Source organism: Taudactylus pleione, unplaced genomic scaffold (genome assembly GCF_031769625.1).
Source record: "Taudactylus pleione unplaced genomic scaffold, aTauple2 ptg000454l, whole genome shotgun sequence".
Classification (NCBI taxonomy): domain Eukaryota; kingdom Metazoa; phylum Chordata; class Amphibia; order Anura; family Myobatrachidae; genus Taudactylus; species Taudactylus pleione.
Window position 1 is genome coordinate 3,945,070 of NW_028284856.1, and position 26,788 is coordinate 3,971,857.

General features: G+C 43.0%; 1 protein-coding gene across 1 annotated transcript in view; it reads left to right on the plus strand.

Annotated features, from left to right (window-relative positions):
- The window catches only part of MOB1B (MOB kinase activator 1B), a 75,744-nt gene that overhangs the window by 32,133 nt on the left and 16,823 nt on the right, over positions 1 to 26,788 (plus strand). The window contains exons 2-4 of the mRNA XM_088448239.1: positions 16,785 to 16,951; positions 17,955 to 18,048; positions 19,220 to 19,353. Coding sequence (XP_088304365.1) covers positions 16,785 to 16,951; positions 17,955 to 18,048; positions 19,220 to 19,353 — 395 coding nt within the window. The remainder of the gene's footprint in view (positions 1 to 16,784; positions 16,952 to 17,954; positions 18,049 to 19,219; positions 19,354 to 26,788) is intronic.

The following is a 26,788-nucleotide window of genomic DNA, read 5'->3' on the forward strand; positions in this document are numbered from 1 at the left end:
ACCACTGCATGCCTGCCTTGTATAATACATGAAATGCCAGGATACTGTATGTAGGAGAAGCTGCTCAAACAATATTTTTAGCAAGAGCTAAAAAAGAAGAAATTCCTTTTTGGGGAGCACTCATTTGTAAGAAATAACAATAAATATTTTTTTGAAAATATGATGTACATTAAAACATAACTTTTTATTAACATTTCTTTAAAATACAAGGCGTCTTGGCTCTTTAAAAATAATGAGTCCACCCAACAACATTAAAATACAATTTCGATCACTGGAAATATATCCTATTACAATAGTTATATAGCGGCGAGATATGATTCAAAGTCATTTAAACGCATTGTATATATTAGTACTTGGTAGCAGTGGAGACAAAGGGCCTGATTCAGACCCACTCGCGAGCGGCTGTCCGCTCGCAAGTGGGTCGATGTTCTGGACTGAGCATGCGCACGACGGAGGGAGCTCCGTCGTGCGCATGCGCCAGACACGACGAGCGAAGGAAAGTCCTTCGCTCGTTGTGTCCGATCAAAGGGGGCGTGCTGTCAATGTTGATTGACAGCACGCCCCCTTTGGTAGGCGTGCCGGGGGCGTGCTTCCCTGACGGGGGCATTCCCACGGGAACGCCTCCCGTCAGAAGCCGGCCCACTGACATCAGTGATGTCAGTGGGAGTGATTTTGGCTCTGATAGAGCCAAAATCACTCCGGAGCTTGCGGTTGAAAACCTCAACCGCAGGCTCCGGCTCGCAAATTCGATGGTCGCGATGGTCTCGACCATCGCGGCCATCAAAATGCACGCTCGTATAGCCTGTGGGTGGTGACCCACAGCTATACGAGCGTCCAGAAGGACGCTCCATTTTCATGGAGGCCGGCCCTCATTCAGAGCGTGCGCTCTGCTCAGAGCGTACGGCTCTGAATGAGGGCCAAAGTCATTCAAATAAACTTCTGTGACTCAAAAATATCTCACAAGTACTGATTAATTACATTTAGTGACTCAACAGTATCTCACAAGTACTAAATAATTACATCTAATGGGAGTAGGTAAATAACCCTACAAGACAATTTCCATAATTTTGCTGTACATGAATAAATAGTTTAACCTTGAATACTCAGTTTCATTACTGCAATCTGGCTTAAATTCAAAACTCTCGTACAAGTTTATGAGATTACTAGAGTATTAATAATAAATAAAAACAATTTCACTTAATTAATAGGTGAGTAGGTAAAAAACATAATATTCTGATGCAATGATTTATAAGTAAACATCATTCCCTATTATATTCACAGATATTTGAACATAGGGCCTGATTCAGAGCCAGACGCTATTAGCGCTCGCTCGTTCAGAAAAAGGGGGTGGCTATTCAAATGAACCGTTCGCTCCTTGCGGTCTGTTGCCGCCACCATGTCTGAACGAGCGAACAAAACATGCGGACGTTTATTTGAAAAATACGCCCCCTGGCCGCTCGCATCATACATCATGTCCGCTATTTATTAGATTAATCAAGTACATTGAACAGCGTATGAACTGCTCGCTATTCTTGTGGCTGGTTTTTCCTACCACTATATTGCGAGCAGTTCTGACTATAAAACAACCAAGTGACGTGGTCAATGACGCTGCTGTATTAATTATGCACACCCATAAAACGCCCGTTTTGACCTTTAAGCACGCCTGCGTTCGGATCTCCACTCCCCGTTTTCAAGCACCTTCCCCTGTTACCACCCACATACGCCTCATTCTGTCACTCAAAATAGCAGGCATTCGCTATATAGCGAACAAACAATTTTCGGCCGCACTGACTGGTTCGCGCATGCGTATTAAAAACCGTACGCATGCGCAGATGGGCGAACATCGGTCAGAGCGAGCGTACTGCCACTTACGAGCGGCTCTGAATCAGGCCCATAGCCAGAAATTAAAACAGAAATGGTAAATGTTGCAGCATGTAAACAATTTCATAAATATAAGATAAAACTGGAGGTTAAGGTATAGATGGTGAAAAGTACAGCACACAGATGCCCTGACACCTTCTGCTTTCCAGCCTCTTCTAAGAGAGGATGCTGGATGAGAGGGGGGCCAATTGCTGTGCTGATGGAAACAGAAAAATACAGGCTATCACTCACATGCTAGGTGTTAGGTGGCTTCTGATATCAAAATAAAGACATTGCAGAAGTCAAAATGCACCTTGGGAGGACTGCTTGTACTGAAAGGAAATACCTGGAAATCAGTGCAGAATACAATCTCCTAATGCTCCAAGATAGCGTTTCCCCGCATAGAAGGTATACAGTGCGGGGAGAGAAGCAGGACGCGCGTTTCATCGGGTAAGCTTGTTCACCTGTGATACGGAGGAGATGTAGGAGAAGCTGCACAGTCTCAGGCAAGGATGACTATGCATTTTGTGGCCACATGGTCTATTCATAGAGTTGTGAAATGTCCTTGTTGCAGTGTTTTCGCTATAGAAAGGGCTTATCCATGTTTCTTTCAATCTAACAAGCGGTGTACACTGGCGAAATCAGCTATTTTTTTGGTGATGACCTGTTTTGCGCTGTTTAAGGCTGTACCCATAGATCTCTATGTGGAAGGCGGCTTGAGTCTATTTATCAAGTGACAAAATGCATAGTAATACCTTGCAATGGGGAACCAGTGAAACCAGAGAGACTTCACTGGATCCCCACTGGATGATCTTTATGTGCTTGACTGGCAGCTAGCATATTATGGGAACTATTTTCTGGCAGCATTAGACTGCCGGTGACAGGGAGAAAACCTCCGCTTAGGAGTAGGGATATTTTGCTGGGGGTTCCAGGAGGTTTCCCAGATAGGTAAAAAGCGAGGCAAGTGCATTTTGTATTGCTGCAATATGCAACGATACAGAATGCGCCCACTGTACAACTAATGATAAATAGAACCCTAAGGGGGAATCCAATTAGCCACGGGTTTACCCCAGAGCTAATTATTTGCACCATCCAATTCAATTAGCGGGTTTACCCCACGTGTTAAACCACAGAGGTGTACTTTTCCTTGCAGCTTCAGGAGAATGCGAGGAAAAGTCAGTGAGGAAAGGCACCCTTTGGGGTTTAACACACAAGGAAAACCCATTGTTTCCACACTTTAAGACCTCTGGTTTACCACGCGGGGAAAATGCTACTTAATTAGATAGTATTTCCCCATGCGGAGCAATCAATTAGCCACGGTGAATACCCTGCATGAGTGTACATGGCATCTAATTCACTACAATGTCAGAAAGTAGACTTCATTAGATCACAATAAGCACAAATCAGTGATCTGTTTTAGCTAGGAATAAATAGCAGTAGACCAGTGTCTAAGGGTACGTATACACTGGCTTTATGTTTCTAGTTCTCTCCCACCTTTGTGTGACTGTGTCCACCTGATAGTGAACATAGGGCCTGATTCAGCAGTGCACTGCTGAACGCAGATTCCCGATGTGTGCATGTGCAGAATGGGTATGTGATCCCGCTCGCAGACTGGCAGCAAACTGTCAGTGATTGACAGTCTGCTGCTGTTTTTGGGCGGGGAGGGGGTGGTGATGGCCTCAGTTTCCTGAAACGGAGGCTTGTTGCAGCCGTTGAAGGAGAGGGAAGAGGCCAGGATCTCCGTTGGCTGATGGAGATTTCCTGGCCTCTTCCTCTCAACTGCAGCGGCCGGCTGCGGGACCCTATGGGTGACCGCAGCCGGCTGATGTTACGCAGATTATCCGATGCTGCGTTGGACAATGCAGCTCGGATAAGTAATGCACAGGGGGCGTGATGCCTTCTGCTGCATTACCGTATTTGCAAGGATCACAATTGCAAAGCTGTCTGAGTGCATACATCATATACTGTATCTATAGCCTGCGTGCAGCTTTGCAATTACGATCCTTGCTGAATCAGGCCCATAGCTTGGATGCACAGCTAAACCAATATTTTAGTAAAAGGGTTTAAAAATATTGGGCCTATTTTATTAAAGTCTGTTTGTGAAATATCCCCCAAAAACACCCGTTTTCAGGAAATACCCACAAATATGAAGTGTCCCCAAGGTATTGGAAGGAGTGCAGTTTGCAAATGATAAATGTGCTCCATAGAAACATAAAAGTTTACTTATAGTATGTTAGCATTGCCAATCTCCATGAAATGCAGTCTTCATTTTTCGAAGCTTGATAAATAGAGCCATACCTCAGTCTCTATTAGCAATAATGGTGACTGCAATTTGTCCCATGCTGGGTACACACTAGACGATGTGTCGTCCGATCCTGTGGACTGGAGCGACATATCGGGTACATCATATACTGTGTAAAGGGCTGCCATCAGAAATTGTGGGGCCCAGGACTGACAAAATAGGCAGGGCACCCCCTACCACTACTGCTAAGTCTAATTAATTATGACTTACCTTATCACCTTGTGCTTCTTCCTTCTGGCTTCTTCTCCCCCAGGTCTTGCTGGCGCTGCTCCTCACACGCTGCGGCTCATCTGACCTCTCCCTTCCAGTGGCGTGAAGGCATGCCCCCCAACTCCAAAGGAGAAAAAATGTATTGAACAAGTGCAGGGGCAAACGCAGGATTTTCTGAGCGGGAGGGGGGGTTTCTAATAAAATATATATATATATATATATTTTATGTGTGTGTGTGTTTTGTTAAACACACACATAGCATTCCCGCTAGGTTGTTTTAGCGGGGCGCGGCGCCCTGCCCTCCTTCTGGAGGGCAAAAAGCACCCTGACCTCCAGAAGGAGGGTAAAAAGCACCCTGCCCTCACAGCCTGCGGATGCCGTCTACACTGCGTCCCGCGGGTGGAGAAATGTGTGGTGACCCGGTCACCGCCGGAGAATAGACGCCGGGCGCATGCGCCCGGCATCTATTCTACCTGTCTGCAGCACTTGGGGGCTGCCCGGCGTGTCCGTAAGTGCCGGGCACGCCCCCAAGCATGACGAAGGGGACGCGTCTTATAGACATGCCCCTTTTACAGCCACACCCCCTTTTCACACAAAGTTGCCCTCTCTAGCTCCGATGTCCTGCCTGCCGCCAGAGCTAGAGTGAACACTACACACATACACATATAATATATACAGCATATAACACACATGTATATGTTATATATATAACACATATATGCACATATATCCACGCTAACATACGTACATACACATACAGTATATACACACTAACATACATACAAATATATACACTCTAACACATACTAACACATACAGATATATACATACACATATATACACACTAACACATACAGACATATACATATGCATATATACACACTAACACATACAGACATACATACCCATATGTACACACTAACACAGACATATACAGTACATACACATATATACACACTAACACATAGACATACATACCCATATGTACACACTAACACAGACATATACAGTACATACACATATATACACACTAACACATACAGACATACATACCCATATATACACACTAACACAGACATATACAGTACATACACATATATACACACTAACACATACAGACATACATACCCATATATACACACTAACACAGACATATACAGTACATACATATATACACACTAAAGATGCCCACACAAATAGCGATATTTTACACAAGTTGGCCGATTTCGACGAATCGTGACGACAAATCGTGTAAAAATATGCCCAAATCGTGAGTCCCACTTATGATCACGATTCGATGCGCGTCCCCGCTCGTCGTATATATCGCATCGTCAGATCTGCCATGCTGTAGGGCAGATCTGACAATCTAGGAAAGGGATGCACTGTAAAAAGTCTGGATGCGGGAGAGATCGTATGAAGATTGGACACCGAATCGTGTGCAGATTGTGTGCAGAGCTGCCGGGAAGCGTTTCAAGGGAAATTGTACACATCGGCTGATCGTGAGCACATCGCTATGTGCGTGGGCACCTTAACACATAGACATACATACCCATATATACACACTAACACAGACATATACAGTACATACACATATATACACACTAACACATAGACATACATACCCATACACACTAACAGACATATACAGTGCATACACATATATACATACTAACACAGACATACAGTATACAGTACATACACGCATATATATATATATACACACACTAACAGACATATACAGTACATACACATATATACACACTAACACATAAACATACATACCCATATATACACACTAACACAGACATATACAGTACAACCACATATATACACACTAACACATAGACATAAATACCCATATATACATATATACCCACTAACACAGACATATACAGTACATACACATATATACACACTAACACAGACATATACAGTACATACACATATATACACACTAACACAGACATATACAGTACATACACATATATACACACTAACACAGACATATACAGTACACAATACATACACATATATACACACTAACACATAGACATACTACATAAACATATATACACACTAACACATACAGTACAAACACAAACATACTTATTACTTACACTTCTGCACACCAGCTGGTTGCTAATGGGAGGCGGGCACCTTGCATTAATAGGCCCCACCCCTAAGGAACGACGCATTTCGCAGGTGTGTGGGGGCGGGGCTTGACATATTGGCTACGCCCCATTACAAGCCGACCGAAGAGGGGAATAGGGGAATCGTGAAGGAAGGGGAGGGATGGGTTTCTCAGGTTGGAGCAGATCTACTTAATCAAGTAGTGCACATTTCATGCCGGCAGGCGGTAGCAGCGCCCCACTCCCTTTTAACTCAAGGGGGTAGTGCGGTAGACTATGCAGCAGGAGCAGGCCCAGGCCCCCTCCCGTTCCGCCAGGGTCCAGGTCCGGGACTCGAGTACCGGCAGTCCCCCCCTGATGGCGGCCCTGAGTGTGTACCCATGATATGCGCGCTCCCACTGGTCGCTAGCGACATCATCCGTTGCAGAATGCAGCATGACATGTACCTCCCTCCTGTCTGACCCGGCATCAGCAACTGTGTATGCACTTGCCGGATCCCATTGCAGGTGTTGTCGAGCTGAGTACACATCGCTATGTGTGTACCCAGCTTTAGCGTAATGAAGGAGATGTCTCTAATATGTTCTGATTTAGCGTCTTGTTAAGTAGCCACGATGCAGAAGTGGCAGCCTACACATGATTTTTAGGTAAAAGGAGCTTGATAAATAGGCTTCAATAAATAAATACTGCCTTTAGTAATAGGAGGGTTCTATAGGCCTGATTTAGCAACTGCACATGCACTAAAGGATTCACTTGCTAAGTTTGTGATAGGTAGTCAGCGTTTGTTGGAGGTAAACGCAAGCATGTTGCTAGAGTTTAAACATTGTTTTCTGGGTGTGCATAAATGAGCCACTGTGTCCTTGCTTGCAGCCGGAGCATTCTCTGCATGTCTGGAGACCCACTATCTGCCTGCGACAGCCTAGACTTACTCCGAAGGCTGATGGCTGCCATGTTCAATGTTTCCGGTTTAGTGCATTAGTGAGATGCTGTCAGCGGGTGTCTTTAAGCACTGGATGGCAAGTGAGTAATTAGCATATTTTCGCAATTGCGATCCATGAGAGATTGCAGCTGTGATGGCATTTGCGTGTGGATCTGAATCAGGCCCTATGGGGGGTATTCAATTAGCCACAGGGATTACCCTGTGGCTATTTGCCGCACCAGAGCAATTCAATTAGCGGATTACTCCACACGCGAGCTCCCGCAGTCGAACTAAACCTCGCAGCTCATGGAGGTGCAAATTAAAGTAAGGTCCGCGGAATAACCACAAAATCAGGTCCGGACGTGGGGAAAAAACTTGGATTTTTTGCCGGTAATTAGTCACGGAGAAAACCCCGCGGCTAATTGAATACCCCCCTAAAGGTGCACACACACTAGATATTTTGCACGATTTGCCAGATTTCGGGGGGAACATCGCATCTTCAGATCTTGCCTACGGCAGGCAAGATCTGCCAATCTCGTTAACAAAATTCAGGTTGTTGTTCAGATCGTTTGTCAGATTGGACAGTTTATGAAAGATATTGTTTGTCTGGGAGTGCAGGGGAGTTGCTGTGGGAGATCAAGGGAAATCGTTGACGACATTGCATCTTTCGCGAGTCATCTAGTGTGTAAGTCTACATCTGCAGGCAAGTAGAAACATTTGTTATTTTATGTTACAATTTGCATTTCAGAATCTGCTAATCCAATTTATGTCATGCTCTTTATGAACAAATAGAAAAAACTGACGACAACTGTTGCATTCTGATGCAGTGCATATCGTTTTTAGTGAAAGGATGCATAAGTCTCAAACATGTGTAAATCTATTTTCATTGTTACAAAAGAATCTTATTATTTGACTACACTACTTAACTGACCAAGAGTCAAAAGCCTAAAAATAAATACTTCCCCTTTACAACGTTACAGCTGCAGAAGATCTGTATTCTGTTCCTGTATTCTGCTTCATGAACAAATAACAGTAAAGTTATATTAAGCAACATTAGTAAAATTATCAGTGAGGCATGAAATTAATCACTTCCTGGAATTAATTAATGGTTTGATAAAAGAAAACAATCATTGTGTAACATTACAACTATTTCTGAGATGGTTTTTGTACATTCACAGCACATATTTTACTGTTAATAATACATTGATATATGGAATAATGTATAATGTACATTATAATGCTCTTACAAAACACTGAGTGCTTCTATACAGGTCATGGACATTTTAAGGGGATTTCAAATATCCATAATAATTTGTAGTAAAGGTCACATTATTCCTTATAATAGAGAAGTTTTCCAAATGAATACTGAAGTGATAATGCCAAAACTCACCATTTTATACAGATACAACAGCTGACATATTGCCGACCACTGCTACATGCAGAGCCGTAACTAGACTTTTTGGTGCCCCATGCCAGAAAGAGCATTGGCGCCACCCCCCATGTTTTTCAAATAGGGATATAAGATGCGCACCCGAGAAAGGGCATGACCTCATGGGGAAGGGCCAGGGAAGATATAGGGGAGGCCAGGAGCTGCTGGGGATAAGAAAAAAGGAAGCTACAAGTGAGAATGATAATAAACAAAAAATGTACAGGCCCAAACAGCGCCCCTTGCCCTGCGGTGCCCTGTGCCATGGCACTGGTCGCACTACCCTAGTTACGGCCCTGCCTACATGAGACTGACAGAGACAGATGTGACAGATTATATTCTTCATATGAATTGTAAATACCATCTCTTAAAATGCTGTGTGAGGCACTATAAAAGTCTATGTTTTACTAAATTAAAATAATAGGATTGTGTGAATCCGACCAGGGGTTGACACCGCAAACCCTAGACCGCATGGTGGGATATACAGCAGGTAAAATAAGTATTGAAAACATCAACATTTTTCTCAGTAAATATATTGGGATATTGTAATGAAATTTTCACCAAATGTCAGCAACAACCCATGCAATCCACACATGCAAAGAAATCAAACCATAGATGTCCATAAATTAAGTTTTGTGTAATAATGTGAAATGACATAGGGAAAAAGTATTAAAAACGCTTACTGAAATTTTATTTAATACTTTGTACAGAAGCCTTTGTTGGTAATAACAGCTTCAAGATGCCTCCTGTATCGATAAACTAGTCGCATGCATTGCTCAGGTGTGGTATTGGCCCATTCTTCCACACAAACAGTCTTCAAATCTTGAGGGTTCCGTGGGCCTCTTCTATAAACTCTGATCTTTAGTTTTTGCCATAGATTTTCAATTGGATTCAAGTCAGGTGATTGGCTGGGCCATTCTAGCAGCTTTATTTTCTTTCTCTGAAACCAATTGAGAGTGTCCTTGGCTGTGTGTTTGGGATCATTATCTTGCTGAAATGTCCACCCTCATTTCATCTTCAGCATCTGGTATATGGCAGCACATTTTTATTAAGAATGTCTCTGTACATTTTTCCATTCATACTTCATTCAATTACATGAAGTATGCCAGTACCGTATGCTGAAAAACAGCCCCAAACCATGATGTTCCCACCTATAAACTTCACTGTTGGAATGGTGTTTTTGGGGTGATGTGCAGTGCCATTTCTCCTCCAAACATGGTGTGTATTATGGCATCCAAAGAGTTAAATTTTGGTCTCATCTGACCAGACTATATTCTCCCAGTATTTCACAGGCTTGTCCAAATGTTGTGCAGCAAACTTTAAAAGAGCTTCAACATGCTTTTTCTTCATTACATTATTATTGTTTTCCTTGAAAAAAATTGTACCTGCTAATTCCAGGTCTTTCTGAAGCTCTCCACAAGTGGTCCTTGGCTCTTGGACAACTCTTCTGATAATTGTTTTTACTCCTCTGTCAGAAATCTTGCGAGGAGCACCTGGTAATGGCCGGTTTATGGTGAAATTATGTTCTTTCCACTTCTGGATTATGGCCCCAACAGTGCTCACTGAAACATTCAGAAATGTACAAATCCTTCTGTAACCAATGCCATCAGTATGTTTTGCAACAATAAGGTTGTGAAGGTCTTGAGAGAGCTCTTTGCTATTACACATCATGAGATGTTTCTTGTGTGACACCTTGGTAATGAGACACCTTTTTATAGGCCATCAGTTGGGACTGAACCATCTTATATTAATTTGCACTGACAAGGGGCAGGATTGCTTTATAATTACTGTTTTCAGCTGGTGTCTTGGCTATCCATGCCTTTTTGCACCTCCATTTCTTCCTATGTTCAATACTTCTTCCCTGTGTCATTTCACATTATTACACATAACTTAATTTATGGACATCTATGATTTGATTTATTTGCATGTGTGGATTGCATGGGTTGTTGCTGACATTTGGTGAATATTTAATTACAATAGCCCCATTACAAATATATTTACTGAGAAAAATGGTGGTGTGTTCAATACTTATTTTACCCACTATATGCCTCACAGTACATGAGCCACACAACTAGATGAAAAGTAATTGTTACATTTAATAATGCACAGAGGTTGAGAGTGATGTGGCTACTGACAACCTCCATCTTGCCATGGTGGGTTAGGAAGGAAGCATGTAACTGAATCCACAAGGGTAATAATGCTATTTCTCTACAGGAACACCTAAATTATGAAAGGCGGGGTGCGGCACTGAACAGCAGGGGTGTAGCTATGATGATGAGTATTGTGCCGCAACATCCCCTGCACTTGCACCATGGACCTCCCCTCCAGGATCTCTCATAGGGGAGCTCAAAAATGTCTGCAAATGTCGCTTTTGTATGCTGCTTTCAAATGTGACTACTTAATAAATGTATATTATGCAGGACTGGTGTTCCTATACTATTCACAAAAATATTTGTCTTGTTCTCTTTATTATTGTACATGCAATGTTTAATCTACTGGTAATCAGAATGCAAACCAGAGAGGACCTGCATACCACTAAAGGATGTAATATAAAAAATATTATATGGTTAACACTGCTTTTCAAAATAATTTTTATTTTTGAAAATAGGAATGTATGGTAGTTATTTTAGGGTTGATTATCCTGCCCTGTTTATTATTATGCTACAACACAGATTTTGTATCACCGCTTAATGCAGCACTGGAAACTCAGTCACCACAGCAATTTACTAGCTGAGTGATACTCACCTGTCTAGTGTTAAGGTGCCTATCCATTTGGCGACCTGAAAGACTGAACGTCTAGCGTTCAGTCCTTCAGGTCACCAGGTGCGGTGCTCACACTGATCGGCGTTCACTGAACGTCTTTCAGTGCAGGATCCCGACCTCCTATCTCGGAACATGGGGAACCTGAGGAGCGTTGTCAGGTTGACCAGCATGTTCCGTAGATAGTCGGGGTCAGCAAGGACCCAGTGTGCACGCGCATCGCTGGTCCTTGCCAGCTATCCATTACACGACTTTGTGAACAATGCAACCAAAACCTCCTGGTTTTAGTTGGATTGTTCAAAAATTCGTGTAATGCATAGGCCTCTTTACTGTCTGGCAGCGTTAAGAGAAGTCTTTCTGCCTCATTGGCCAATCTTGTTGCATCTGTGTATTTGTCATCAGTTAAATTTCATACACAGTGGAACTATAATGGTTTGGGCTTCCAGTCCTACTTGTTAAAAAGCAGAATGAAAAATAATTCAGAATGTAATCAAAGTGCTGCCATTCCATTGATAACACGTGGTAGTTTTAGATAGATAGGGAAAGGCTTTTTCCTTTTATTTTATTTTTTTTTATAAATGTACTCAGGGCCTGATTCAGCAAGGATGGCTGATGCGATCGCGGCAGCAAGCACGTACGCAGTTCTGATGTGAAATTATGCAAATAACCTTCGATTGAGTACCATCGGAGCCTCGCACAATTAAGGCAAGTCAGACCTCACTCGCAAACTGCTAAATTTCCTGTCGGTATCTAGAGCCCTGTAAAGACGTGGAAACGCACTAGCACGCCTGCGTTTCGCCTAACCCCCCTTCCCCGTCATTACCAAAATCACTCTGCGATGGGTCCGCGTAGTGGCTGTTTCGCGCACTGCAATGTACACGCATGCGCACAACGCAATATTCAACCAGTTGCGTGTGTTTTTGCACTTGCGATTCTTGCTGAATCAGGCCCTCAGTTTGGTATGAATAACCTCCTTCCCTGACTGGCAAGGAGTAGAGAGAGAGTTGTGGTGAGTTGTCACGAGTATCCTTAGCATGGGACACCCATTATTCTGCAAGCTGGGATTGCCATTTTTCCAACTACTGACAGACCTTAGCACAGCTATACAGCTGAAAATATACAGAAGCAAGTGTGCCAAAATTATACTGTAGAGCTTAACATTATATTGTCAGAGAAGGAACAGCTGCTAAATTATAGCTATTATGGTCCATAAGTGCATCATGCCCACATACACTTGCCAAGAGGTTTTGTGTAGCAGTGATCATTACTTCTCTGAATAAAACAAAATGGAGATAATATATTGTCTTTTGCCTTCATTCTTTGGTTCTGCTGCAGGTGGGCATCACATATGTGTGGTAAATAGCTTTGTCTACCTGGTGACAAGAGTATAGCTGTGCTGTACCATTTGTGCCACGTTAAGCCAAATTAAACAGTGTGGGTTTAAAAAAAGTTAGAATATATCCCAAAGCATCTGTGTCAAGGAGATTGTATCGACAAATCATGTTTTGTATCTTCTAAAACAAAACAAACGTTTTTGTGAGACAATGGCCCATATGTATTAATATGCAAGTGTCCGACAGCAGCGAGATTTTAGCGCTGTAGCATCGAGATTTTAAGGGTGAAATAAGCTATTAAATTTGAGCAATGTGATAGAAAGACTGCAATAGGTATCACCATTCCATAGGAGACTACAGATGATATTCTCCTTGCTAATACATACAGTCAGGTGCATAAATATTGGGACTTTGACATAATTTTCATATTTTGGCCTCTATTCACCACCACAATGGCTTTGAAATGAAACAAACAAGATGTGCATTAACTGCAGACTTTCAGATTTAATTTGAGGGTAATTACATCCAAATAAGGTGAACGGTGTAGGAATTACAACGGTTTCTATATGTGCCTCCCACTTTTTAAGGGGCCAAAAGTAATGGGACAAACTAAACAATCCTAAATCTAACTTTCACTTTTTAATACTTTGTTGCAAATCCTTTGCAGGCAATTACAGCCTGAAGTCTGGAACGCATAGACATCACCAGACGCTGGGTTTCATCCCTGGTGATGCTCTGCCAGGCCTCTACTGCAAATGTCTTCAGTTCCTGCTTGTTCTTGGGGCAATTTCAGTTCAGTTTTGTCTTCATCAAGTGAAATGCATGCTTAATTGGATTCAGGTCAGGGGATTGACTTGGCCATTGCATAACATTCCACTTTTTAGCCTTAAAAAACTCTTTGGTTGCTTTTGCAGTATGCTTCGGGTCATTGTCCATCTGCACTGTGAAGCACCGTCCAATGAGTTCTGAAGCATTTGACTGAATATGAGCATATAATATTGCCTGAAACACTTCAGAATTTATTCTGCTGCTTTTAACAACAGTCACATCATCAATAAATACAAGGGAACCAGTTCCATTGGCAGCCATACATGCCCACGCCATGACACTACCACCACCATGCTTCATTGATGAGGTGGTATGTTTTGGATCATGAGCAAATCCTTTCCTTCTCCATACTCTTCTCTTCCCATCACTCTGGTACAAGTTGATTTTTGTCTCATCTGTCCATAGGATGTTGTTCCAGAACTATAATGGCTTTTTTAGATGTTGTTTGGCAAACTCTAATCTGGTCTTCCTGTTTTTGAGGCTCACCAATGGTTTACATCTTGTGGTGAACCCTCTATATTCACTCTTGTGAAGTCTTCTCTTGATTGTTGACTTTGACACATATACACCTGTGTTCTTGATTTGGCCAACTGTTATGAATGGGTTTTTCTTCACCAGGGAAATAATTTTTCTGTCATCCACCACAGTTGTTTTCCGTGGTCTTCCGGGTCTTTTGATGTTTCTGAGCTCTCCGATGCGTTCTTTCTTTTTAAGAATGTTCCAAACAGTTGATTTGGCCACACCTAATGTTTTTGCTATCTCTCTGATGGGTTTGTTTTGATTTTTCAGCCTAATGATGGCTTGCTTCACTGATAGTGACAGCCCTTATTGAGAGTCGACAGCAACTGATTCCAAATGCAAATGTCACACCTAGAATCAACTCCAGACCTTTTACCTGCTTAATTGATAATGAAATAACGAGGGAATAGCCCACACCTGTCCATGAAATAGCTTTTGAGTTGATAGTCCCGTTACTTTTGGCCCCTTAAAAAGTGGGAGGCACATATAGAAACCGCTCTAATTCCTACACCGTTCACCTGATTTGGATGTAATTACCCTCAAATTAAATCTGAAAGTCTGCTGGTAAAGCACACCTTGTTTGTTTCATTTCAAAGCCATTGTGTTGGTGAATAGAGGCCAAAATATGAAAATTCTGTCAATGTCCCAATATTTATGCACCTGACTGTATTTATAGCATACCATACCTTTAAGAGACTTGCCACTTATAACACCATTTTGTGCTGCAGAGTTTGCGGTACCTTATAAATAAACATAATGTTGACAAATAGGGGAAAGCACTGATAAGTCATTTTTTATTCATACTGTAAGAAGATTGTATAGAACAGAATGAAGCATATAGGACCATACACACAGGGCAAAATTTAGTGACAAAAACATGTATTCATAATGCCAGATCGATCCCTTGGACCTGAGCAGCACTGTTCTATGTTTTTTTGTTTAAAAAAAAAAAAAAAAGCTTAGGGACCTGCGAACCTGACGCATAATGCCATAATTATAGTCCTCTTTAGCTATGTAGCATTATAGTCTGCAATGGGCAGAAGGAATGTGTAGTGTGTAAAAATTACATACAGATGTGTCCTCATACACCTAGCACCAATAAGCCATATGGCTCAAGTCGCCCGACATGACTGAGCCGCTCCGAGCAGTGTAGCATAGCAACTTTTTCTTTCAATTTTGCAACTTATTCGCATCAAAGAAGCAACAAAACACCACTCAAATTATATTAGAGATGATGAGCTGCGACTTTAACCAGACAGGAATTAGGTTTAAACTTACAAAGTCGTATATGAAGCAGAAAGGAACTTGGGGGGTCATTCAGACCCGGTCGTAAGCGCCGATGCGCTCGGACCGGGTCGATGGCCCCCCATAGAGCATGCGCACGACGGCGCCGTCGTGCGTATGCGTGAGACCCGCTACGACCGACAGCGCCGGTCGTAGCGGATCTCGATCCAAAGGGGGCGAGCTGTCGATGTTGATTGACAGCTCGCCCCGTTTGGAAGGCGGGCCGGGGGGGGTGGCAGCCCAAATGGGGGCGTTCCCATGGGAACGCCTACCGTTTGGGGGCGGCCCCACTGACATCACTAGAGCCGAAAGCTCTCCGGGGCTTACGACAAGGGAGACCCTACCTTAGGGTCTCACCGTAAGCCCCGATGGTCTTGACCATCGCAACCATCACCTTAGGCGGTCGTAAGGCTGTGGGTGTTGTTAACCCACAGCCTTACCACCGCAAAGGAGGACGTCTTGAAAATTCAAGACGTCCTCCCCTCATTCAGACCGACCGCACGCTCTGTGCGACCGGCTCTGAATGAGGTCCTTGGTGTGAGAAATAGCTGTGACCGCTGCATAATAGCACTTTGTATTCAGGCTCATTCGCACACAGATGTAGAAATATCACACATCAAATTGATCAGTGCAATCTAGCTAATTAGATTTGTTATTTCCTGTTGTTTTATTTGTGTGAATAAGATGCACATTTTGAGAGTAAAAGACCCTCGGCGTAGCCGAGCCACACAGGACCTGTTTGGTGCGGCTGAAGCCACATTGTATGATGACACATCGATATGTACGCAAATACGAAAGTTGTGTGTTCAAGTGTTATCAGTGAGGTTGGGTATGGGATCCCGGTGGTCGGGATGCCGTAGGTCAGAATACCGACAGTGGCATCCTGATAATCAGAATCCTGACACCATTAGGTAAGTACCCTAACGCTAACCCTTGCCCCTAACCCTCCCTCCCCAGGGCCTGAACCAAACCTCCCCCTTAGTGTCTAACCCTCCCCCTAGCGCCTAAACCTAACCCTCCCCCTAGTGCCTATCCCTAACCCCTGATACTTACATTCGGGATGCCGGTGGTCTGGATTCTGGAGCCGGTAATTTGACCATCGGCATCCCGTCTGCCGCTGACTACCTCCCTATCAGTGCTATATATCTGTAGATAAAATAGTAATAAACCCTCGAACATTAGTATACAAGCTGTCTTCTCTCTTGATATTGTTTAGTGGCAATCGCTCTTCGAAGACTTTTAAGCCAAAAAGGAGTATTCCCGAAGGCTCCCACCAGTATGAGCTGCTGAAACATGCAGAAGCTACATTGGGCAGTGGAAACCTGCGTATGGCTGTCATGCTACCGGAGGGAGAAGATCTCAATGAATGGGTGGCTGTGAATAGTAAGCACTCAGTGATTCAGTTTGCTTCTGTTATATGGATATAACATTTGAAATGTGGCTTGAACATAACTCCCCACAGTGTCTGTTTTGGAGGAATCCTTTCTTAGAGGCCTATTTATTAAGCCGGTTTTTCATAAAATTATGCTGAAACAAGAGTTTCTGCATAATTTTATGTATCCAATAGCCTAATGTTCAGACAAACAAAATAGCTTTTGTATCCTATGAAATATAAGGATGTAAGTCCCCTTAGACAAAGCAAAGCAGCACAGTCCACTGGGCTCTTTTTATTATTAGGAAGCTGCTTTGACTGTGGTAGACATGTATGAAGCCTTGGAGGGAGATAAAGGGGCATTTCAATTCAGTGTGATGCTGAATAGCCCCGGGAAGGTGTTTCCAGAGCTATTTGGATCGTCCCCCCCAAAGTGAAGAAGTTACCCAAAGCACCCAATCAGCTTCTAAATGTCATTCATCTAGTTCAGTGGTTCTCAAACTCGGTCCTCAGGACCCCACACAGGTCACGTTTTGCAGGTCACCCAGCAGGTGTACAGGTGTATTCCTTACTCACTGACACATTTTAAGAGATCCACAGGTGGAGCTAATTATTTCACTTGCGATTCTGTGAGGAGCCCTGTAAAACATGCACTGTGTGGGGTTCTGAGGACCGAGTTTGAGAACCTGTGATCTAGTTCATTCTTTGAAATTACAGTTAGAAGCTGATTGGTTGCTTCGGGCACCTACTTCATTTTATCTCTCTCCAAGGCAAGATACATCTCCCTGTGTGAGTGTGTAATGTTTTCACCACCAGAGAAGCACAGTGTATTAGAACTAATCACTTTAGCAAATACTGATGAAATGAGTTTGATTAGCTCTAATTGGTTATTTTCATTTTGCACTGCATCATTTGTTCTCAGTGACTGTTTATGGCCATGGTCCAAATTTGCTGTATACTTATTCACCAGCTGCTCGTATTTATGATGCTAATAGGCTGTCCCTTCAATTCCAGCTGTGGATTTTTTCAACCAGATCAATATGTTGTATGGAACCATTACAGATTTCTGTACAGAGGAGAGCTGCCCAGTAATGTCTGCTGGCCCAAAGTAAGAGAATTCTTTGGTTCCCATTCATTGGTCAAATAGCTGTAATAAGCATTCATTTGAATAGAATGAGAAAGCACTTGCTTTAGTTACCAATACATGTCAGCATAAGCCACCACCACCACTCTTCTCCTGTTTTTCAAGTATTTCTCAGGCTGAATTATTAATTTTACTGAATTAATCAATACATGGTTTAGAAAATGTGAATATTTATCACCATTTATTTAGCCTATTTTAATTAAATTGGGCATTACACAGCAACAAACAGGTGGAGAGCAATATGTGTCTTTGAAATGGCAGATATGACTTACCGACTCTATGTAGTCACACCATACTTTATGGGGCAGGTCAATTGGCTGCTGTTTACCGAGTAGTTAAAGCTCTGGGTTTAATGCCTGGAGCTATTCAATTGTTAGGCAATTTCCCCACATGGTAAATCCACGGCTAACGCACTTTATCCCATAAATTCCTGGTTAAGTGCCCGGAATCTATGGGTTACTCTGCGCAGTAAGCCCCTGAGGTTGCAAGGATAAATATGCGTTATATAAATATGCACCCTTTGGGACTTACCACGTGGGGTAGCGACGCTATTTGAATTGCTCAGAGCCGAGCTTTAGCCCCGCGGCTGCCCCTTTATGTATTACACAAGACAAGAAATGCATGCACTTTTATTCTTATAGATAGATAGATAGATAGATAGATAGATAGATAGATAGATAGGATAGATCCGTTACACCAGCAAATATACCACTGGTTTCAGTAAGTCAGAGACAGGTAAATGATAAAGCTTTTTACACACTGGCCAGTATCCAATTAGCAGCAGTAAATTACTGCTGCTAATGGTTCCCCTGGGGTTATCCAATTAGCCCCGGAGTCCGGCCCGACGCCGGAATTTATCAGAGATTTTATTTCGGGATTTGATGTGTCCTGAAATATAATCCCTGAAAAAAGTGCCATGTTTTCGCCGCAGCAATGGCGAAAATACATAGGTTCTGTGATATGTTCACAAGCCTATGTGTTTTCGGCCACCTATTTGTTTTGCCGAACAAATAGGATACAGTGAAAAATAAATTGTCTAAAAACGGGGATTATCAGCGAATATTGTTTTGACACTATTTTTTTTTATAAATCGATGGTAATATGTCTAAAGATTAACATGTTTTTTTTTCCCTAGGTATGAATACCATTGGGCTGATGGAACCAATATAAAGAAGCCAATTAAATGTTCTGCCCCAAAATATATTGATTATCTAATGACCTGGGTACAAGATCAACTTGATGATGAAACTCTCTTCCCCTCAAAAATAGGTAGGAATACAGTCACAACAAAGACATCTGATAATGATTATACATTACTGTATTTGTTATTTTTAAAATGTATTCGCAGAGGTGTTTTCTAAATCATACACTCTATTAGACTTTTGCATATATAAATATACAGTAACTAACTAATGAGAGTAGGCACATATACAGTTAGATAGAAAGAGAACACTGCGCCTTTTACCAAGAGTCCCTGAAAACTAAATATAACAGTACAAATAACTGCATTGATCATGTATTCACATAAAAATGTGTTTATTACACCAGAAAAAAATTTTAATAATATTTTTATCAATTGTTACTATGGGGGAGAATTATCAAATCTTGGAAAGAGATACAGTGGAGAGAGATAAAGTACCAACCAATCAGCTTCAGTAATTTTTCTAGCACAGCCTTTAAAATGACAGTTAGAAGCTGATTGGTTGGTACTTTATCACTCTCCACTTTATCTCTCACGATTTAATAAATGTCCACATATGTGTTACAGGGGATGTAGTAGGCATCCTGGCGCTTGGAATGCGACCGCTGACATCCTGAATGGTAAGTATTAGGGTTAGGTTTAGGGTAAGGTACTAGGAGAAAGGTTAGGGTTAGGCTGTGGGAGGGAGGGTTAGGGTTAGGCTGCACAGAGGGGGGGTTAGAGTTAGGCTGTGGAAAGGGAGGGTTACTGTTAGGCTGAAGGAAAGATGGAGGGTTAGGGTACTTACCTGCATGCGTCGGGATTCTGAATGTCGGGATGCGCTGTCGGATTCTGACCGCTGGCATCCCGACTGCCGGGATCCTGTACCCAACCCACGTTACAGTAGGGTTGATATTGAAGTATACCAGTGGAGAAGTTGCCCATAGCAACCAATCAGCTTCGAGCTAACATTTATTAAGTACATTCTATAAAATAATAGGTAGAAGCTGATTGCCTGCTATGGGCAACTGCTCTATTGCTCCACTTCTCCACTCTTTTGACTGCTTAATACAACAACACCAGTGAGACAATATATAAGCAGAACTATGAGGCATTTAAAATGCAGATATGAAGAACACTACATAAATATTATTAATAAAATGACTACTCTTAGCATCTGTAGATATTTCAATTCCATCAGGGAGATCCTAAAAGTCTGAAAATGGAGCAGAAAAGAATCCAACAAATGCACAAAAGGTCCCCAGTTCATTCGGTGCTGTATAGCAGACCCCGGCTTGTCTATGGCCACTGCTATTATTACCCGACTCTGCTACTCTGTACCAGATCCCTACTTGTCCCTGGCCATTTCTATTATCTGTCACCGTTACTGTAAACCAGACCCCAACCTGTCTCTGACCACTGCTATTATTACCTGACTACTCTGCTACAGTATACCAGACCCCAGCTTGTCTCTGAATACCGCTATTATTATTACCTGTCTCTGCTTCTGTGTACAAAACCCATTCTTGTCTCTGGCCACTGCTATTGTTACCTGACGCCTCTATTCTGTACCAGACCTTCACTTGTCTTGGCCATCTCTTTTCTTTTTTTCAAACAATTTTTATTAAAAAAATTTTTAATACACAACACAATAGCATATATGTAACAATGGGAGAAATCCCAGAACGTATAACATCACAATAAATATGGCATAGAGAAACTTGAAGATGGTAAAGAGAGTACCACATTACAAATAGTGCTTTGTGTCCCGGATATACAATATATAATACAAAATGTTTAATGCTAATAAGAAAACAAAAAAGTTAACAACACATGGAACCTTAAACAAATGGGAGAAGGGGGTAAGGAAAGACAGAGAGAGATGGAAGGAAGGGGTTAGGAAAAGTGGTATAATGGACCACACACTCAACCTGAGTGAGGGAGGAGCATTGTGGACTAGTCACATACAATAGACTACAGGTCAAACACTCTAAAAGGAGAGGAAGGGTACCACCGCAACTCAGATAGACAGGTGGCAGAGAAGTAGGTGTACTTGTCTATAGAAAAGACAATAATATCATCTATGTCCATATAGTAATCAATTCTTTTAAACCAATCTCGAGTAGAGGTGACATAAAAAGGGATGTAGTTAAGATCATGGTGGTTGGGATGCCGGCGCTCAGAATCCCGGCACTAGAATCCCGACAGCAGTCAGAATCCCGGCACCAGAATTTCAACTGCCGGCATCCCTAACCCTTTTTAGGGTTAGGGGAAGGGTTAGGTTTAGGCTTAGGGACTAGGAGGAGGGTTAGGCTGCAGTGGGGGGAGGGTAATAGGGTTAGTATCCTTATCTTCTGTTGGGATTTTGATCGCCAGTGCCCCGACTACCGGGGTCCCGTACCCAACCCGCAGAGGACAACCTCCAAAGGAACGGAATCAAAAGCTTTGCTGGATTATTGAGATATTTTGAAAGGGACTTATTGTAGACACTGGTCATGACAGGGGAAAAATATAACAGCCAGAACCCCGGATCCTTTGGAACATTAGTAATTAGGGGTAAGGCGCGCTCTTGTTGTGGGAAGTGGGAGTGTGTGCTGTGTGTGGGTGTATAAGAGTTGTCTAAAAGAGAGACTGAGGCGGTAGTGTTGGGTCAAAGGCTTTATTGAAGTAGACACAGTGCTGCTTGAAAAACAAATGACCCAGAGGTGTAAGGGGGTGTGGATAGATGCGTGCACGGGGGGGGGAAGGTGGGTGGACCCTTTTTGGGGGCTCCTTGCCATGCAGTTCTTGACCAGCACGTAATCCCTGCTGGACCTTTGGTCAACAGTCTTAACTCCCGGCAATGTGGTGGTGGAGGGTGATGTGGCGGCATCCCGCACAGTGTGCAACTTACCTACTGGTAGGTGCCTGGGTAGGCATTGCGATATGGGGATGGTGATAGGCAGTCTCTAGATGGTGTGCAGCGATGTAGATGCAGGCTGTTCTTTTTCTGCTGTGTCTCCTGGAGCGGCTGTGCCACGTGCTGGTGTTGACGGTGGTGGCGTTCTTGATGGCAGACTGGAGGTGTCTGCGTCAGCGCGGTGTCTGTACCCGAGTTGAGTGGGCGGACTGTGACGGGCTGGCGGCTCCTGGGAAAGGTTTGCACGCTTCTGCCAACGTGCACGTGCCGCGTGTGCCGGCGGGACGACCGGGGGTGGGTGTCTGGTGTTGGGTGCCTCTGGATGCTGGGTGTGGCTGTGCCCGGGTAGGTGGGCGGGCTGCGGTGGGGTAGCGGCTCCGGGGTGCGGGAGGTGCGCTGCTGGCTAGTCCATGTACCGCGTGTGCCGGCGGGCAGATGGGGGTGGGTGTCTGGTGATAGATGCCGCTCGGGTGTGGAGTCTGGCGGCTGCTCGCGGCTCCTGTTGATGAGGTCAATGGGTTGCCGCCGGAAGTGGTGTGCGCACAAGGCGGGGGTGCCGCTCGCCGAAGGTGCTGGCGGCTCCTTGTGACGCACCACCCTGCGTACAGCTGGGGGATTCTCTGCTGAGCAGAGAGGGGTGTAGGACTTGGAGTATTTGAAGGGGGTTGGTGTGGATTCTCCAACTCGTTTCGGCGTGTGCCTTAATCATGGAGGTTCCATGATTAATTACTAGTCCACAATCCAGGTAGGAACAGGTACTCCTACCATAGGTGCAGCACTTGCCAACCTCCCCCCCCATCCAGACACACGCACATCTCCTTCTCCACTCCTCTCCCTTCCCTACACTCCCCCCTCCCCCCCTCCCGCCCTCTCTTTCCAAACCCAAACCCTACAGCCTATACAGTGAGCGCGGTTCACCTCCCTCATCCTTTGGAACATTGCCTCCTAGAATTGACTCTGAGCACTTGAAGACTGATGTCCAAAAGGAGGAAAGATTTAGGCAATCCCACCAGAATTGTAAGAAGCTTCCAGGAGCCATTTTACATCTCCACCACTTATCCAGAGTAAGCTAGGGTGCCTATACTGAAGAGAAATTTACTAAAAATTCTCTAAGGTTGCAGAGCTTAAAGAACTAACGTGTGTATTTTGGAAGATTTTGTTTTCTCAGTGTACCACACTTTGAAAGTCCCTCCCCCATGGTGATGTGAAAGAAGGAAGTGTATGATAGAGGGTCTCAATAAGTAATGTATACAATGTGGAAATAGAATGATATCTGAGTGGAAACGCAGAGAGATTCAAAAGGGGTAAGGGCCACAAAGAGGTTGGAAGATTTGATGGAGGTGGTTAGGAAATGAGAGAGTTGTACATATTTCCAAAACTTTAAGTAAAGTTATTGCCAGGATGACTGTATGTATGAGAAAGAGGGTATATCTAGCAAACACAGCAGCAGGTCAACGTGGAAAAAACCTTCTACCACCAAAAGTTTAAATGAAGGAGCATGAAGACCTGGGGCAAAGTCAGGATTATATAAGAAGTCATAAGAGGTGAAGTTGGTGAAGAGATGTGAGAGAGCACTGCCAATTTTCTCCAACAACGCAAAGTTGGAAGTATGAGATAATCATAATAGGGAGTGTTGGAAGCCAAGTGATTACTTCTATGGAGCCCTACGAAGCAACATTACTCCATCAGGATCTATTGTTTTGAGGGCCTGATTCAGATGCAAAGTCATTGTTTCATACAAGTGGAGAGATTGTTAAGCTTTGCACATGCGCCAGAGCCGCAATATGCACACGCAGCGATTGATTAGTGATCACGCACACATAGGAATCCATCGCAAAGTGAGTGACAGGTAGTCAGCTTTTGGGGGTGGTAACAGGGGGGAAACTAGGCAAATGTAGAGGCCATTTAAATTCTGTTTCATGGGCGTGCATAATTAGCCTTTGTGATCTTCACAGCATGAGACCCTCTGCGTGTCAGGAGAACAGCAGTGTTTGAGACAGGTCAGACTTATTCAGAAGCTGCTTGACTGCTCAAAATACGTCAATGTTCCTGATGTTTATTATGTTGCACTTCGTCAGGCGGATAAGAGAAGCCAGCAGTGAGCGTCCCTATGCTCGGGGAGGCTTTAGAGATATTAGCATATTTTCGCTATTGCAATCCGTAAGAAATCGCTGCTGCATTTGCATTTGCGTGTGGATCTAAATCAGGCCCTGAGTCTTTAGAATGGGTTCATTCAAGAATGCGGTTCAACAATATGGCATGGTAGTGATTGGTAATATGAGAAAGTTGTAGTCCACCCATATGTTTATGACATTTTAGCCAGGTAGGGTGCCAGGCATGTTTCAAACCAATGACCATGGGAGCAGGTGTCATCAAATTCATATCAACAGACTTTGAGTACTTAATTTTAAAATTCCTGAACACAGAAATTGAGTTAGGAAGTGAAACGACTGGCTCTGTAATCAGTGCCAACAGGTCATCTGCAAATAAAGCTAGTTTGTATTACTGTCCTGCTAGTTGCATACCATAAATGTTTAGGTTTAATCTAATGGCTCTCGCCAATGCCTCCATGCATAGTACAAATAAAAGAGAAGAGAGAGGACAACCATGTCTATTGCCATTTGTTGTATCAAAGTCATCAAAAAGTGAGCCATTGATCCTAATTCTCTTAGATGGAGAGTCATAGAGAGCCAGGATTCTATGGAGGCAGATATGCCCTAATCCTAAATGTCTCAGAAAAACCCTTCATAACACCCACAAACCAGGCAAAAGCCTTTTCTGCATCTATTGAAGGATTGAATGCGATGCCGACAGAGAGGCATAGTGGACTAGTTTGATAACTTTTAACGATACTGCCTTAGAACCTCTATACACTTATTCCTATACCTTCTAATATCCTGCCTATACCTTCTAATATCCTGCCTATACCTTCTAAGGATGACGCTAATTTGCGTACGCAGTCATACAGTAAATAAAGACTTCACACCTGGAATCTGTGGTTCCAAAGCACAAGTATTATTCAAGTAAAAGTACAGTCAGTTACACGCTATTGATCCAGACACATATAGTCGCAAAGGAATTATACAGACCCAAGTACAGTATACATACGCAGCGCTTCCGGACCAGATGTTAGGCATCAGCAAGAAACCCCTCATCAATCAGCATTCAGCACGAAGACTAAAAACCCAGTGTTGGAGCACACATATTTATACCCCCCAGAAATAGACAACACAATAGAGAAGTTTGTTACTGATGCCATTGGTTCCCAAGGGGGATGCATCTGTTACAGAGCATTTAACAGGCTGAGTCAAATAGACCCCACCCAGCCTCCGACAACTGAGGATCTCTGGTTTCCCGCCTCATGCAACATCCTAACAGTTGTTCATATAATATACATTTTGTTGCTTGAAGTCTCTGCGGTCCATAAGTTGAGAATGCATGATGCGATCTCCACACCGATAATACCGGAATTCTGTTGAAAGAGTACGCATCAGTACAAAACCAAACACAGCTTACTTAGCATGTATAAAACCTTAGTTACCAAATAATCTTTATTTCACAGCATTTATACTAAATGAACGAACTTAAATCTTATCCCTTAAAGCTTATGGAACTTTGTATGTGGATATGTAATGTGTGAGTATGCGGGGTTTGATATAAAGACGCTAGTTAACTTGGAGCAGATGCATGTGCATAAAGCTAATAAACAGCGTTTTCATATAGGATCTTATGCATTCGCTAATATGTGACTAGTTAACAGCGCAATTGTGCGTATTAATGTGTATATGAGAAATGGTGAAAGATGCAATCGCATGGTGCTAATAGTAATATCGCCATATGTACTTAAATGTGAGTTTATCTAAAATGGCGCTTGGGCGGCCATTCGCAAAATGGCGTCTTGCGATCTAATTTCCAAGATGGCGTCTTGCGGTCAGTCGCAAGATGGCGTCGCTGCGATTCAATTTTAAACTGATCTTGTCTCAGCCAATAATCCAGCTTCGACAGTCCACCCTTTGATAGCGAACAACATGCTATCACAATCTGATTTTAAAATATATATTTTAGGCTTACATTTACATATGATTTAGTGTTATTATGGGATGGCACAAGGTGGTTCTTAATCCATCAATAATGTGTCTCTGAGTGGGGACATAAAACTACTATTATACGCACACCGCGGATCTTGGAAGATCATGTGAAAGGTGTGGGGATGCACCAGTCTTATAAAGGCAGTCTTGAAGGGGAATTGAGACTTTACATTATCTGAGGTGTTTTAAAAATAACATTTCAATAATACATTCTATGCACGTCTAAATATAATACATTAAATGATGGTATTTCCTAGTTCAGGATTGTAATGCAGTTTTATATTTACCTCGGTATTCATATTGTCATTACTGATCACCATCATCGTTTTGTTCTTGCATTTTACTCTATTTTTACATTTTCCACACTTCAACACAATAGGAACACAACGGACACATATGCCAATTATTATGATGACAATCAGTATAAGGATCAAGAATTTGCCTATGCTGGCGATCACTTCCTGAACCCATTCCCCTAGACCTGAGAACCATTTCACTGGGTTCAGCCATGAAACCCATCCTTCTATCTTTTCCCCT